This window comes from Empidonax traillii, unplaced genomic scaffold (genome assembly GCF_003031625.1).
Source record: "Empidonax traillii isolate 1590-97213 ecotype Southwest subspecies unplaced genomic scaffold, ASM303162v1 scaffold8:size5222938, whole genome shotgun sequence".
Lineage (NCBI taxonomy): Eukaryota > Metazoa > Chordata > Aves > Passeriformes > Tyrannidae > Empidonax > Empidonax traillii.
Window position 1 is genome coordinate 4034613 of NW_020955201.1, and position 13851 is coordinate 4048463.

Here is a 13851-nt window from a genome sequence, read left to right on the forward strand (position 1 = left end):
TACCTAGTGTTTATAACTTACAGCACACTTTGAAGCTTTGTACAACATCCCTGAGTCAAGGCAGGTGTTACTTGCTTTGTTTCAGTTACAGCTAACCTCTTTGTTAGTATGCTTTGAAGCAAGAGCTGCTGAAGAATGCATGGAATAAATGCATAGTAAATTTTATTGTATAAATTCCTGCTTGCTTGCTGTGATGGTGTGGACTAAATGAGATGATAATGACAAAGTCAAGAGTGACCCAGTTCTCCAGCTCCCATTAAGTTCTGTACAGCCAGTTCACAGCAAGCAGTCGGTGTGCATAGAAACTGCAAAGCTCAACTGAATAGCTAAGAACTGTGTGTTTTGGTTTATTTAGGTTCTGGTAGAGTCAAAAGAGCTATACTTAGAAATACAAGGGTATAAAATGTTTGTTTTATTAGAATTGTCAATTGTCAGAAATGACAAAAGCATTGCTGTCAACATTCAGTAAGCTTTGAACCAAACTTAATTAACCCTGAAATAGTTCTCTGCAGTTTGGAAAATAACTACAAAAGAACCACAGAAAAGAGTATCATGCTGGCTATACTGGAAGGGAGGGTGAATGAGGTACTGGCGCCTTCCCCACAAAACAGCAGCCAGCTGTGTCTGTGTCACTGTGCTCATGCAGCACTCCCTAGTGACCCATGAAGATCCCTCCTCCAGGAAGAACTGAGAGACCCAATAAGAAGATCAAGTTGACTGTTCTCTTCAGAGCCTGGGCATGGCAGTGGTGTTCATGACTTGGCTGATGGTCACTGCCTCCTTCCTAAATCTTATTTCCTACCCTTCCTGCTCCATCCCTCTAAAAAGTATGTGAATGCAACAGTCTTATTCAATATTTCTGTTATTAAATCATAGAATCACAGAATTGGAATGGTTTGGGTTGGAAGGGACATTTAGAGGTAATCTAGTTCAACCCCCTTGCAATAAGCAGGGTCTTCTCCAGCTAGATCAGATTGCCCAGAGCCCTGTCCCATCTGACTGTGAATGCTTCTGGGGATGGGGCACCTACCACCAAACTGGGCAACCTTTTCCAGTACTGCACCACCATCATAAAAAAAAAAATCTCCTCCTTATGTGTACTCTGAATCTACCCTCAATTCAGTTTAAAACCTTTATCCTATTGCAATAGACCCTGATAGAAGGTCTATACCCATCTTTCTTATAAGCCCCCCATAAGTATTGAAAGGAAGTGAGAGAGAAGTGATTAAAAATTAATGAAATTCGAAGAGGTTATGCATTAACCCTCATAAAAATCAAATAGGAGAGGTAGATCTGTATCTCAAATCTGCATCTTAATTTGTTGGATTTGCTTACCCTGCTTGCATTTAACTGGTAAGAGAAAGGCATGAGAGCTATTTCAGCTGGTGGCATTGGTAATGCATAACCTGTTGCACTGTACTGTGATGGCACTGAGATGAGGAAATGAGGATAAGCCCTGTGGGCGCTCTTACGCGCTACACCTATCAGAATGGGGTTCTGGGCAGAAAATCCTTCCCTGTTTGAAGGCTGTGCTGCTTCTGGCAGTCAGAAATTTAATCCTACAGAAAGGCAGCTTTTTGTGCTGAGGAAGGAAGCAAAGAAGGATGCAAAGCTCTTCTACTACTTCTTACTCAGTGCATGCAGAGATCCAGTCTGGACTTGAGGAAATCTTTCCCCACTTCAGCCGTGCATTTTTGAAATATTAAAAAACATGTAGTTTTCTGTTTAAGATTTCATATTGGTGCCCTGTTTTAAAAGGAACACAAGGCCAGTAGGTTGGATATACACTTAGCCAGGAAAAACATGCACATTGACAGTGTGTCATTGACTGAATTCAATTAACTTTTAAATGTAAATGAGTAAGTTCAGGAGAAAGGACTTCTTTCTACAACCCCTCATGACAAGAAAGACCTTGAAGTGCTGGAATGTGTCCAAGGAAAGGCAACAAAGCTGATGAAGGGTCTGGAGCACAAGTTCTGTGAGGAATAGCTGAGGGAGCTGGGGTTCTTTAACCTGGAGAAAAGGAGGCTGAGAAGAGACCTCATCAGTTTCTACAAGTACCTGAAATGAGATTGTAGTGAGGTAGGTTTGGTGGGGTTTTTTTTTGTTTGTTTTTTGTTTGTTTGTTTGTTTGTTTGTTTGTTTTTCCCTTCTTAAATATAGTGGTGTTACTTCCTTCTCTGATTGGCTCATCCTTAGCCGGCAACAGGTCCATCTTGGAGCTGGTTGGCATTGGCTCTGTTGGTTATGGGGGAGGCAACTTTTGCGGTATAGTGCTGTTGCCACACATGGAATACTATTTTTCTACCTGTGTGCGTTTCAGCTGTGATGAAGTCACTTCTTAGGCTTTGATAGTATAAAATAAATCCAAATCACTGGTGTTCTATTCCACTCAATTTGCAAGTCCTATGGGTTTTTTTTTGAATACTCTCCATATTGACTTTAAAGTAAGGTAAATGGAATAGTATTAAGATTAATGCCCCTACCTCTGTATTACATGTTAGTGCATGTGGTTTAAAAATTAAAAAAAAGAAACGAAGATTGTTAGCTTAATCATGACCAGTACTTTCACATATAATTATAAATTATATTTTATTTACCCCCAGCGTATGGGGTTTTCTGTTTTGTTTTGTGGGTTGTTATTTGTTCATTTGTTTTAGGGCCTTGCCTAAGCCCTTTCTTTTTTTTTATGATGTTTTGCTTCCTTTATCTATTTATTTGCAGTTATAGATGATAATTCATTTCCATGCAACCTCAAGGTTGTTTCTCTCATATTGTGGAATTCACCATCCCAGAAGTAAGGTAGGTTATTGTTTCTTCCTGAATCTTGCAAATGCATATCTGTGTATGGATGTATCCAGGCACTGGAGATGAAAGTCTTCCTTTAACTTACGATACCTATGGTATGCTACTGCCACATACTTAAACTCCTTGTTTCCCAAAGAAAAAAATATTTAAATCCCTGTGTGGCACCATAGGTTGTTGAATTCTCTCAAACTCGAAATTTCTCTTACTTATTCAGGAAATTTGTAGCCAGACGTAATTTCTGAAAGCAACAGAGAGATAGATAGGGAGATAAAGGGAGAAGGTTGGTCCACGTGCCATGAATTCCTGAATATTGATCATATCTTTTTCTGATGTGATGATTCTGATGTTTCCCTTTATATACCATACTCCAAACAGGGAATCACTGATATGCTTTGGATTATCTGGGTAAAGATTTTGGAAACATAAGAAGAAAGTGCCAAAGGAGACCTGTTCGGTAAGGTTTGTGTCTTGTCTGCACAGTACCTGATTGTATTGTAGTGTATAGAATTTAGAAGAGCTTTGTGGATAGAGGTATTATTTAATGGACAAGAACATTTGACTTGGTCTGTAAGGTGGGCCTGAATCATACCAGACAGCTTAATCAGAAAAGCCCTTAGTTATCCCAAAGTGATTTTATTTTGTCCTTATTTATCTGATCCTAAAGTATCTTCCTGCCATATTGGATGATGGTTAAAAACTGTTTTCACTTGAGATCTAGCTGATTTTTTCTCTCCTCCAACATTTTGTCATCTGCAAAACTTCAGGTTTTTTGACATCAGTAACTGGAAAAATATTAAATACTATGAAGTCTGCAGGAGTCCACCAGAAAGGTGTTTAAAGTTGATTCCCTCTTCAGTTACATCTTGAGACTAATTTTTTAATCTATTATGTTCTTGCATTGCTCTAGTTATAAATCAAATATTGTGTACTTCTAAATCGGGCATCTTACATAATCTTTTTTCCTTTGACCTTATTATTCTTATGATCCAGATTTTCAACCTAAATTAGTTTAAGACCTCTATTCAGAACATCCATGATTGATTCTAATTATCTTAAATTTTTTTTTTTTAATTTTCTCACCAAGTTCTATATTACAGTTATTTGGATTGACACCTTTTCTTTTTTTTTTGTTTGTAACAGTGTTATCTTTCTTTTAATCTTCTAATACTTTCCAGCATTTGAGAATCACCAAAATAAAAATTAATGATCCATAGTATGGCTTATTAAACTTACTAAATTCTTGAGTGCTGTTTATCTGATATGCTGATTTAAAAATATTTAGCTTTAGTAGATCATGTGTTAATATCTCTTTTAGATACAGTTGGACTGCAAACTATTTTCACCATGTGACTACATGGTCTAGATATCCTTTAAGAAATGGGACAAAATATTTATCAAATACTTTTCTTGCTCTCTCTTTTGTGTTTTCATTGATTCTGGCATGTCCAGCGAGTATGGATCCATAACACAGTGAAAGTTAAACATTTTTTTTTGCTGCTTTTTGGAACAGACTCCTTTTTACTACCCTAAAACAATCACCCTTAAACTATATACACCTGCTTTCGTATCCCCTGTGTTTAATTTGCTTTTCTTATCAATCCCTTATTGTTTATAACTTCAGGGTTTATAGCTGCTCTTAAGAGAAGTCTTTCATTATGTTATTGGAGCCAGCTGTTTTTAGCTCACCTCTCTGAGTGTGATTTAGTGAACAGGTGGCCTGGGCTAGCGATGTGTTGTTGCCTGAAGAGTGAGATCTCATTCCCTATCCCTTCTCTGCCCTTAGTTTGGGAATTCTTGTACCTGGTGTTTGCTGCAAGCTAGTTCAGTTGGCTTAACTTAGCACAGACATTTTCCTGATTTTTTTCTGAGTTTGACATATGTCTGTGGGTAAGTTGAATCACAAGCAGATACGATGTGTGGCAGAGGTGGTAAAAGGTGTGGTGAGTGAAGATGGAAAGCATGGTCCACACCCTCTGATAATACTGAACTATTGAGCAAACTGGTTCATCATAAAGGTGTAGCTTAAACCAGTTTGGTTGTGTTTAATTAGCATAGGCATTATTTCTTATGATTATGAGCATCTCCAAAAATCTAAAACTTGACCTTTTGTAGTACAACCTGGCCATACTATTTGAACCTGATTATTAACAATAAGTGAAATCAAGTAATGATGTTAGTTATCACTGATGTTTGGTTGTGAGTCCATCCAGGCAGCTTAAGATGAGGTATAATTTTTGATTGTTTGGCAACTGCATTAGACAGTGTTTCATTTATGTTTACTTCTTTCCACAACCTCTGTTCTCCAACCTCCACTTTTGAGCTCATTTAGCACTACAAATGAATTGCCCATAATCTGTTCCTAGCCAGGAAGCATGGGAGCTTCTGGAGAGTCCTTCCTAGAGGAAAGCAGCTACTGTACAAAGCACTGAATTTTTCAGTCCAGGAATGTAATAGGCCAAAGGGAATCTCCAAGATTAGGTATGGTTGACAGCACCCAAATACTAACAGTACCTCTCTGAGTCAAGGTATAAGCAGACTGTAAGTAGTTCCAATATGACCCTTACCAGCAGGCATGTGTTTTCCTGATTTAAAAGTAAATCTTAACTACAGCAAAGAGTACTTGTAGTTAAGTACATGCTGTGTGCTTTCTTTGGTAAGGAAAGTTCAGGACAGTTTATTCACTGTAGAAATACTCCCACGTTATTTTTAACATATTCCTCTCCTTGACCTGACTGCTACTATTACCATAGTTGGGTTATAGACATGACAGTGGAGTGTTTACAAGATGCTGATAGTTTTCTCTGTAGAGCCAATAACATCTAAGGAAAAATAGGTACCTGATGTGATCTAACATTTATTTGAATCATTACTTGCAAATGTGGTTAGATCTGGTTGTATGTGCATTGAAAATGTACAATTCATGTATGTCTTTAAATACAGCTAATAGCAGAAGTAACAATTAAAAAACCTGCCTTGCTGTGAGAAAGCTGAAAAAGGCATTGCTAAACTTTAATGGTAGAGATATAGAGCAAGTACAGAATGCTTTCAAAGGTTAAAGAGAAGATCCTTTAACTAAAGGGAAGTGTCCAAAAGAGACTTAACAAGAATTTTAATATATTTGGTAACCAATCCTTGGACTGTTTCATAGTCCTTGGACTATGAACCCTAACCGAGGTCTTAAAAATATTCTGCTATTTTCCTAATTTCAGAAAAAAAAAAAAAAAAAAAAAAACACAATAGAGAAGATCACGGGCGTTTGAGTGCAGTAGCAGCAAATTCCAAAAGTTAGCCTGTAACTTTTACAGGGTTGTTGTAGAAATCTGTCTTGTGTTCTGACAGTGTTGTAACTATTGTGACTGTACAGTGAATACTTCACATCTTCTGTGTAGGCTACTAGTGCTGCTTGATGTAAGAGTCTTAAGATTTGCTCCAGACACTAAAATAATGTCTTGTAGACTTTTGTCAGTAGTTGGAATAGTGAACATGTCTTCTGGATACTACTGCTCCTTTACTGATGGCCTAAATAGCAGGTATAGCTGAGTCTGTGTTCCCCTGGGCTGGGAAGGACTCTTTAAGGGTAAAACTCAGCACATTTTTTGCTTATAAACTGATGTTGATGTAACATGCACCACTTAAAGAATGATGTAACATTTTTTGAAAGCTGCTTTTCAATGTGTGATTAGAGCTGGCTTTTCCTAACCATCGGTAGCATGAAAAGCAGGAGATTGCACTTTTGCTGCCTACACAGGGTTGAACTCCTTCCTGAAACACAAATTACACTTTTATTCTTTTTGACCAAATCCAGGTTACTGTAGGACTGTTTTAAGCTGGATGATCACTTAAAGTAGACTAGAAAATGCTATTTGGCAAAACCCTCTGAATTCTAATGTGCCTTTTTGTGGCATCTCTTAGGATCAGCTGGCAAAAGCGCTGCAACCCTGAGCAATCTGGAAAGGTTGCTCAGGAAAATGGGGGTAGATGTTCCTCATTTCTCTGTCTGGAAACTTATTGTTGCCTGTAAGCAAAGAAAGATACTTAGATGAACTGTGCTCTCCATGTTCACCCAGCACTGAGTGCAGTAATACCAAGTTCTAGCTCATATCTGGGTGGACAGAGCAGCACTTCTTACAAGGGGAGGCATCCTCCTTGCTCTCCCACAGTATTAAAGATACAACTTCTGTTTTGAGAAGGTTGAGATCTTCTCAAACATCTTGCGAAACTCCCAGAGAGTAGCGCTAATGGCCCATAATCCTAAATTTTATTTATTTAATTTTTTTTTTTTTATTTTAAACTTCTCTGGGGGAAAGTTGTGGCAAATATCTATTCTCTCCATTAATCTGAAGGGAACACTGGAGCCTGCATTTGTTTTTCCCTGTAATTTCCTTCTCTCTCCTATAATTTTTGCTCTATAATACGTAGAGAAATTATGCCAGAGTAACAGCGTGTTTGTCTGAGGCCGAGTTTCTTGTCCTAGATGTATAAAATGCAATCTTTAACTGAGAAATATTTTGCATTTTAGTCCTTAAATAAAACTAAATTTATTCTGTAATCTCACTATAGGTAGACATCCAGCCTACTGCTCCTTATCAAGTGACTCAGAGCATGGAAATATGATTTCAGCAGGGGAAGAGATGCAGCAGCATTTGGCCCACGGGAATAGACTGGTGAGACTGCAGAGGGATGTCAGCTGCAGAGATGGCAGACCACAGACAGTCCTCTTTAAGTATTTAAGTATTTAATGTGTGTTGTCAATCTAGGAGCTGCTCGGAAGCAAGAAGAGACTCATGTACATATGACAAGGGATTCTGACCTGCAGAGGAGAAACTTGCAGTGAAGAATGAGATCAGGTGCTCAGGGGCTGAAAGTTATGTCTGTTCTCTGTCAAAATCCATCGTCCTGCAAGGTGCCAGAGAAACAGAGTTCAATACAGGTGGAAGGTAAATAACAGTTTCTGAGCTTGGGTTGTTGTGTTTTGGGTTTTATTCCTTCCCAAGCTGCACTACTGCATCTTGTTTGGATGCAATGTCATCAGTACTAACACTGGCGCAGCCTCAGTATTTCTGTACTAGTGATGACTGTTCATATAACCTACCAGTGACAGTAGTGGGAAGCAGAAGAGAAGGCTGTGGTTATTATATAAGTAGCTTATCTAATAGCAAAGCAGGAGGGGACATCTGGAGGGGACAGTCAGCAATTGTAAAAATGAGCTACTTCCTTTACCAGTATGAAGAAAGAATTGAGTTGTCACTGAACATATTACCACTGCTATCTTCTGGAGCAGAAAACATGACTTAGAAAAAGAGAACTCCAAGAAAGCAGACTGGGAGATGCCAAGAGGAAAAGTTGAATCAGAGTGGTGAAATTGGCATGATTTATGGCTTATGATTATTGAATTATTATAAAAAACTGTTTAGTTTTAGTTGTAATAATAATGATAACAGTAATAATCATAACAACTAAGTTACAGAACAAGATTTCAAAAAATAAATAAAGCTGGGACGATGTCAAACAAAAATACTATTTTAGGTTACAATAATTAGAATAGCTATCCCAGATTTTAAAGCAGAAAGAATGGATTCTGAGGGCAGTGAAAGCAGCTACAAAAACTGCAGAATTAAAGTGTTAAGTGTTCAATGAGTAATCCAGAAGAGGCCTCTTGTGTTTTAAGACTACTTTATTCTTTTAAGACTGTATGCTTTCTATTGGTTATAGAACAAACTAAGGGAGAACGCAAACATCAATATATTAGTAAGCAAGGAGGTCAGACCGAGCTGAGGAGGAATACTTGGTGGTGTAATAAATAGTATGTAGAACTGAAGATAAACATTAAGTTTTCAATTGAGAGACCTGGTAATCAGTCCAGTCAATGGCACCATACAGTAAATACATGATCTGCTTTAGTAGCTTGAACTGTTTTTAGCTTATGCTATCCTTGGAGAAATTTCTGACTTTTTTCTTGCATGCTCTAAAGTAAAATTGCCCTTTCATAACAACTGAAGTGGAAACCATTTATCTAGCAGTTCCAACAAAATGAAAGGTACACAGATATTAAGAGGCCTATCTTAAGCTTCACAAACATACAAGACTTGAAATGTCACCCTTTTTGGCATGATGCGAGACCTTCCTTTCTAGTTAGATAGCAAAACTCACCACAGTTGTAACTCTCATGCTGTTCCAGTTCATAATCAAATAGCTTACCTCCTCCAAATACCCTACATAAATGTTATTTGGCAGTGGTAGAGCTAGTCAGGTTTGCCTGAAAAACTACCTGATCGTGCAGTTTGATAATCAAAAACCTGCTTGAGCAGTGTAGATCCAGTTTGCAGTAGTTAGAGGGAGTACATGGGCACAAAAATGTTAGCAGATATCCCAGAGCAGTCTCTGTCAGATCTGTTGCACTTTAAGTTCAATGAAAACTTAAACAATTTGGCAGCACCCTTTAATATCCCTAAACAGTAACTCAGAATCTGGGGGGAACAGAAAGCAAATGTCATGTGAGCTCTGTGAGGCTCTAGCCTGTTCTTTGGCCGCTGCTGAAGACAGACTACTGGGTTAGAAGGACCACTCAGCCTGACCACTGAGTACTTGCACTCTTCACTCCTGCCTGCCAGGAGAAGATAAGAATCAAGCCCTTGGACTATTTGCTTCCCTGTGTTACAAGATGGTACCTGTATTGCAGTGATGTTCAACCAGCTGAGAAAGTCATTTAATAAGCCATTATTTATGAAACTTCTATAAGCCTCGGGATTAGTAGGAAACAAACAGATTCAAACACATTTGTTCAGTTTGAACTTTTGCTCCTATGCCCAAAGCTTAGAAGGACTGGTGAAGCAGTACTTAAACTGCCTACTCTTTTTGACTGGTGGAACATAAAAAATCAGGAGGAATTACTTTAATCTTGTCACTAATTCTTTTCTTGCAGAGTCAACAAAATACAGGCTTATTAAGAAAGACAGGGAATGTACAGCATTTGATAGCACTATTTAAAAAGAGCAGCTCATGTCTACAAAGTCAAGATTTTTCTCATAAAAATATCTGCAGATTTGCCTAATCAAATTTATTCATTAAGCATATTGAGTAAAGGCATGGGCCATTACAGACATCTCAGGTATTCCAGTTTAATAAGGACGCAACTCACTGCAGAAGTCATCTTTCCACCCACCTTCTCTGTGGTGTTTTTAAATAGATAAAAGAGTTCATAATTATCTCTACCCTTTATGACTTAAAAATCAATTAACACTTTTAAAATGTTCAATACAGGCATAGTTTTGTTGTATTACCTTATTGCTTAGAAGATCTGTGGAACTAACTCCAAAAGTACAGGCAATATAAATCAGTCTTTAAATTATATATTACATGTTTATTATGGGTGCAAATTTTTTAAAATTAACATTTTCTGAAAATTCTGAAGTATTTACAATTTTTGTAAGATAAACTTGTATGCTCTAATTTACAGTCTGATGTAGTAACAATTCATAAAAATTCAGATCTTTAGAGTTGTGTTTACAAATTAATTTTCTTAGGAGGCAGCTACAAGGGATATTGCTGTATACACAGGCAAGAACCAGCTTGCTACATACTTTTTTTTAATATCAGACAGCTACATGTACTTTTTACATTGTTCTTGAGTTTCTTTACAAAAATGCGATATAAACTTGTATGGCTTCAAAATTGTAACCTGCACCCAACACAAATGTATGTGAAAACACCTGAATGAAGGCTAGTTTAAAAGTGCTGAAACATTAACTACTTCATTTAACTTAGGAATTAAAGTAATACTTGATTAGAAAAGAAATAACAGTTTGGGTTTTCATTTATAAAATATTGTCACATTAATCAGTTTGATTACAAAGCAGATTACAATTTAAATTCCAGTAAAAAGACTGTACCATTTTAGGAGTTATAGATTGACCATCAATAAGATTAGCAAATTAGGAGCCAAATATACTCTTCCAGTCAAATCTACAGCACAGTATGTTCTTAGTATTAACAATGGAATTCTCATCTGCAAAAATGTGTAGTGTACATTAGAATTTGTGTAGCCTCTACAAAGGCATAATTTCTTGTAAAGCTTCAGCAGTTCATGTCACTACTGGCTTTGAATTAACTCGAGCATGTTTTACTGTTTTAATAGAGAATTTGAAATAGATGCTAGTACTCTGAATATTCATTTGAAATTCCCTTATGAAGGTTATTGAATTATATGGCCCCAATGCTTTTGATTTCAGCACTAAAAAAACCCCTTGATAATATAAATACATAGAAGATTTTCTAAATTACTGACTTGCTTTAAAAAATATTAATGATGTCACTTCCCTCTGCCTAGGCTTGTGGCAAGCAAATTACATGACAACAGAAATATTAACATTGGTAGTTATAGAAAACAATGAATGGACAAGTCAGTATTTGTCATAATGCTGCCATAAAATACTCCTCCCAAAGTTCTATGAGTACATTCACATCACAGATCCCCAAAAGCACTCAAAGTCTAAAGACTTACAGTCAAAGTGAAAAGTAATGCTGTTTGCTTTTAGAGTTTGCTTTGACTATCTTCAGTAATTTTTTAGGATTCTCATCTTTGGTGACAATAAAGTTACTTAATGAAAGTTTCTGAGTCCTGGATGATGCATCTCCCTTTACTACAACCACATTTTATTGTGATTACTCCATGAGGAAGTAATTCAATATTTTAAACATCTTTTAAAGCAAACTCCATTATTTGCAGATTTGCGTTTGAAATAAATCCCAGTGAAAGGAATTTTTATAAAGTTGTGTGTATAATACAAATATCATGCTTTCTTCATGAAGAGTGAAACTCTGAAAAAGGAAATGAGGCACATGGATATCAAATTGGATAGGCACAGGCTTTTTTTGAAAGGCACAATTGTTATGCAATTCATATAAAAATAAATTAAATCTACAGCATTGCTATCACAATGCCCAAAAAATTTACCAACTGCAGAAGGAAATCTCTGCTGTGTTTTGCAATTTTGTAACACATTGCACTTAGGGAAAAAAAAATCCTATATAAAAACAACTTGCATGTTAATAACATATGATACATGGGAATCAAGTTATTTTTCCTTTATACATCTCTAAGTCAGCTGGTTTTGTGGCATCAGTGGACAGAAGAACTACACGAGACTTAGCCTCTGCTATCTTTAAAAACTGGCAATTAAAAGCTGGCAATTAAAGAATCTGAAAATTTAATATTACTTATGGAAAGCTCAAATATTTCTTACTTGCTGTCCTACATTTTAGGTTTAATGTTTACAGTACAACATACAATTTCATACTTTCATTACAACTGTGGATTACTATTTTGACTTCATCTATATAAATTTACTAAATTTTTAACAAATTTTCCCAAATATTGTAGTTGATCATTTACAGACAGTGTTGAAGTTAACTTCAGTGCTATTGTAAAGTAATAAAAAGTTTTCAAATTGACTTTCAAAAGTGCATTTACTTTCTGTAGTTTAGCCTCAAAGTAAATAACATTTTGGAAAAATTAATGCGTATTAAAATAGTGTTTGGAAAGTATAGAGGGTGAGTGGGTTTCTTGCACTCCTTTGATCCGATGACTTTCACAGGTACATCAGCAGTCTGCCATATACCGTCCTGAAAAACAAAGGCAGGTTTTTTGCAGTCAGTAGATAAACCACGTTTTGACAGTACTGTCCTTGGAGCAGTTTGAGTAACTACGGAAAACAAAAAAACCTATGAAACACTTGTCAGAGATGTTTTAATGAAAAGCAACTATTTACACATCATCACTCATTTAACAATATCATATTTTAGAATTTAACACTAGAGAATTTATAATACGAATCGGAATATATAACCATGTAAGTGTCTTACCAGTGGCAAATCTCTTCTTAAGAAGGGAAAGCCGATAGCCAGTGCCTACAAGCTCCACATCTACTCCTGAAAGGGTGCTTCCTTCACTGATGAATTGCACTGCAAGTGTTGCAGGTTTACTGGGTCCTCCTGAAAGTTCAAATTTTGCCCTGAGGGATCCAGAACCTATAAAAACAACAAAACTGAAAAGCTGGTTGTTTTGCATGAACAAAAAGATGTCCCAAAATTCTTAGTAGTAAGAAGTGTAACTAACATTGTGACCTTTGAGATCTATTCCTATTGGCAGTCCCACACAAATTTTCAAAAGAGAAGAGAGGACAAGTCTTTTTTTTCCAAAACTCTGTTTAAGACAGTGACCACTGAACGATTTAAAAAGAAAACAATGCACATTTAAATCATTAGTGAATGAGTTAAAGAGGAACACACACACAGAATGTGTGCATCAGACAGCCTAGTAATCACTTATGACTTAAAATACCTGATTGGTCCCTGTAATCATCATTTATATTTGCTGGTCTGTAAGTACTTAATATCACTTATCTCATGGTAGAAACTACCTGATACATAGTTAAGTAGATATCATCTGCTTTTCACAAGCAGATTTGAAAGTACATCAGAATACTTAAAAGTTGTCATGATCTGTCTGATGAAAGTGCATGAATGAAATCATTGAAAGAAATGCAGCTATACAGTAATGTACCCAGAGGAAAGAAATTATTATTTTCCTAATAAAGAAAAGGTCTGATTAAACTTTTCCTCACAAATTTCAGTTGATTTTTTCAGAGACACTGGTGAAGTGTTATCACTTTGATATCATTACGCAGCATTAATAGTTCAAAATTACTTTAAGTACATTTGTGTAGGCAATGAAAGGCATTTAAAACCCCCCACATTGTTACTAGTTTCTAGTTTTTAAACAAATATTTTCTTGTTCTTGCCAAAGTATGCTGGGAAAAATGAGATTTAAATAATTAATAATGGAATAACAAGTGTCAAGTATTTTTACTTCTGTAAAACAACTTGCTATTCGTACTCAATAGGAACTGCTAAAGGATGAAGCAAGTTAGTAACTGAAATGTTACTGAGGCAAAAGCCGGAACTAAATTAAACTCTTCTATGCAGTGGCTTGTTCTTGATAAATTTAGCTTAAGACCAATTTTGTTTCTTCAGTAGGTCTGCCAT

General features: G+C 36.4%; 1 protein-coding gene across 5 annotated transcripts in view; it reads right to left on the reverse strand.

Annotated features, from left to right (window-relative positions):
- Nucleotides 1-10147: 10147 nt before the first annotated feature.
- The window catches only part of FCHO2 (FCH domain only 2), a 78234-nt gene continuing 74530 nt past the window's right edge, over nt 10148-13851 (reverse strand). For all 5 annotated transcript variants that reach the window (XM_027883419.1, XM_027883440.1, XM_027883409.1 and 2 more), the window contains 2 exons: nt 12670-12834; nt 10148-12429 (listed from right to left, as the gene is read on the reverse strand). In XM_027883419.1, coding sequence (XP_027739220.1) covers nt 12407-12429; nt 12670-12834 — 188 coding nt within the window. In that variant the 3' untranslated portion in view covers nt 10148-12406. The remainder of the gene's footprint in view (nt 12430-12669; nt 12835-13851) is intronic.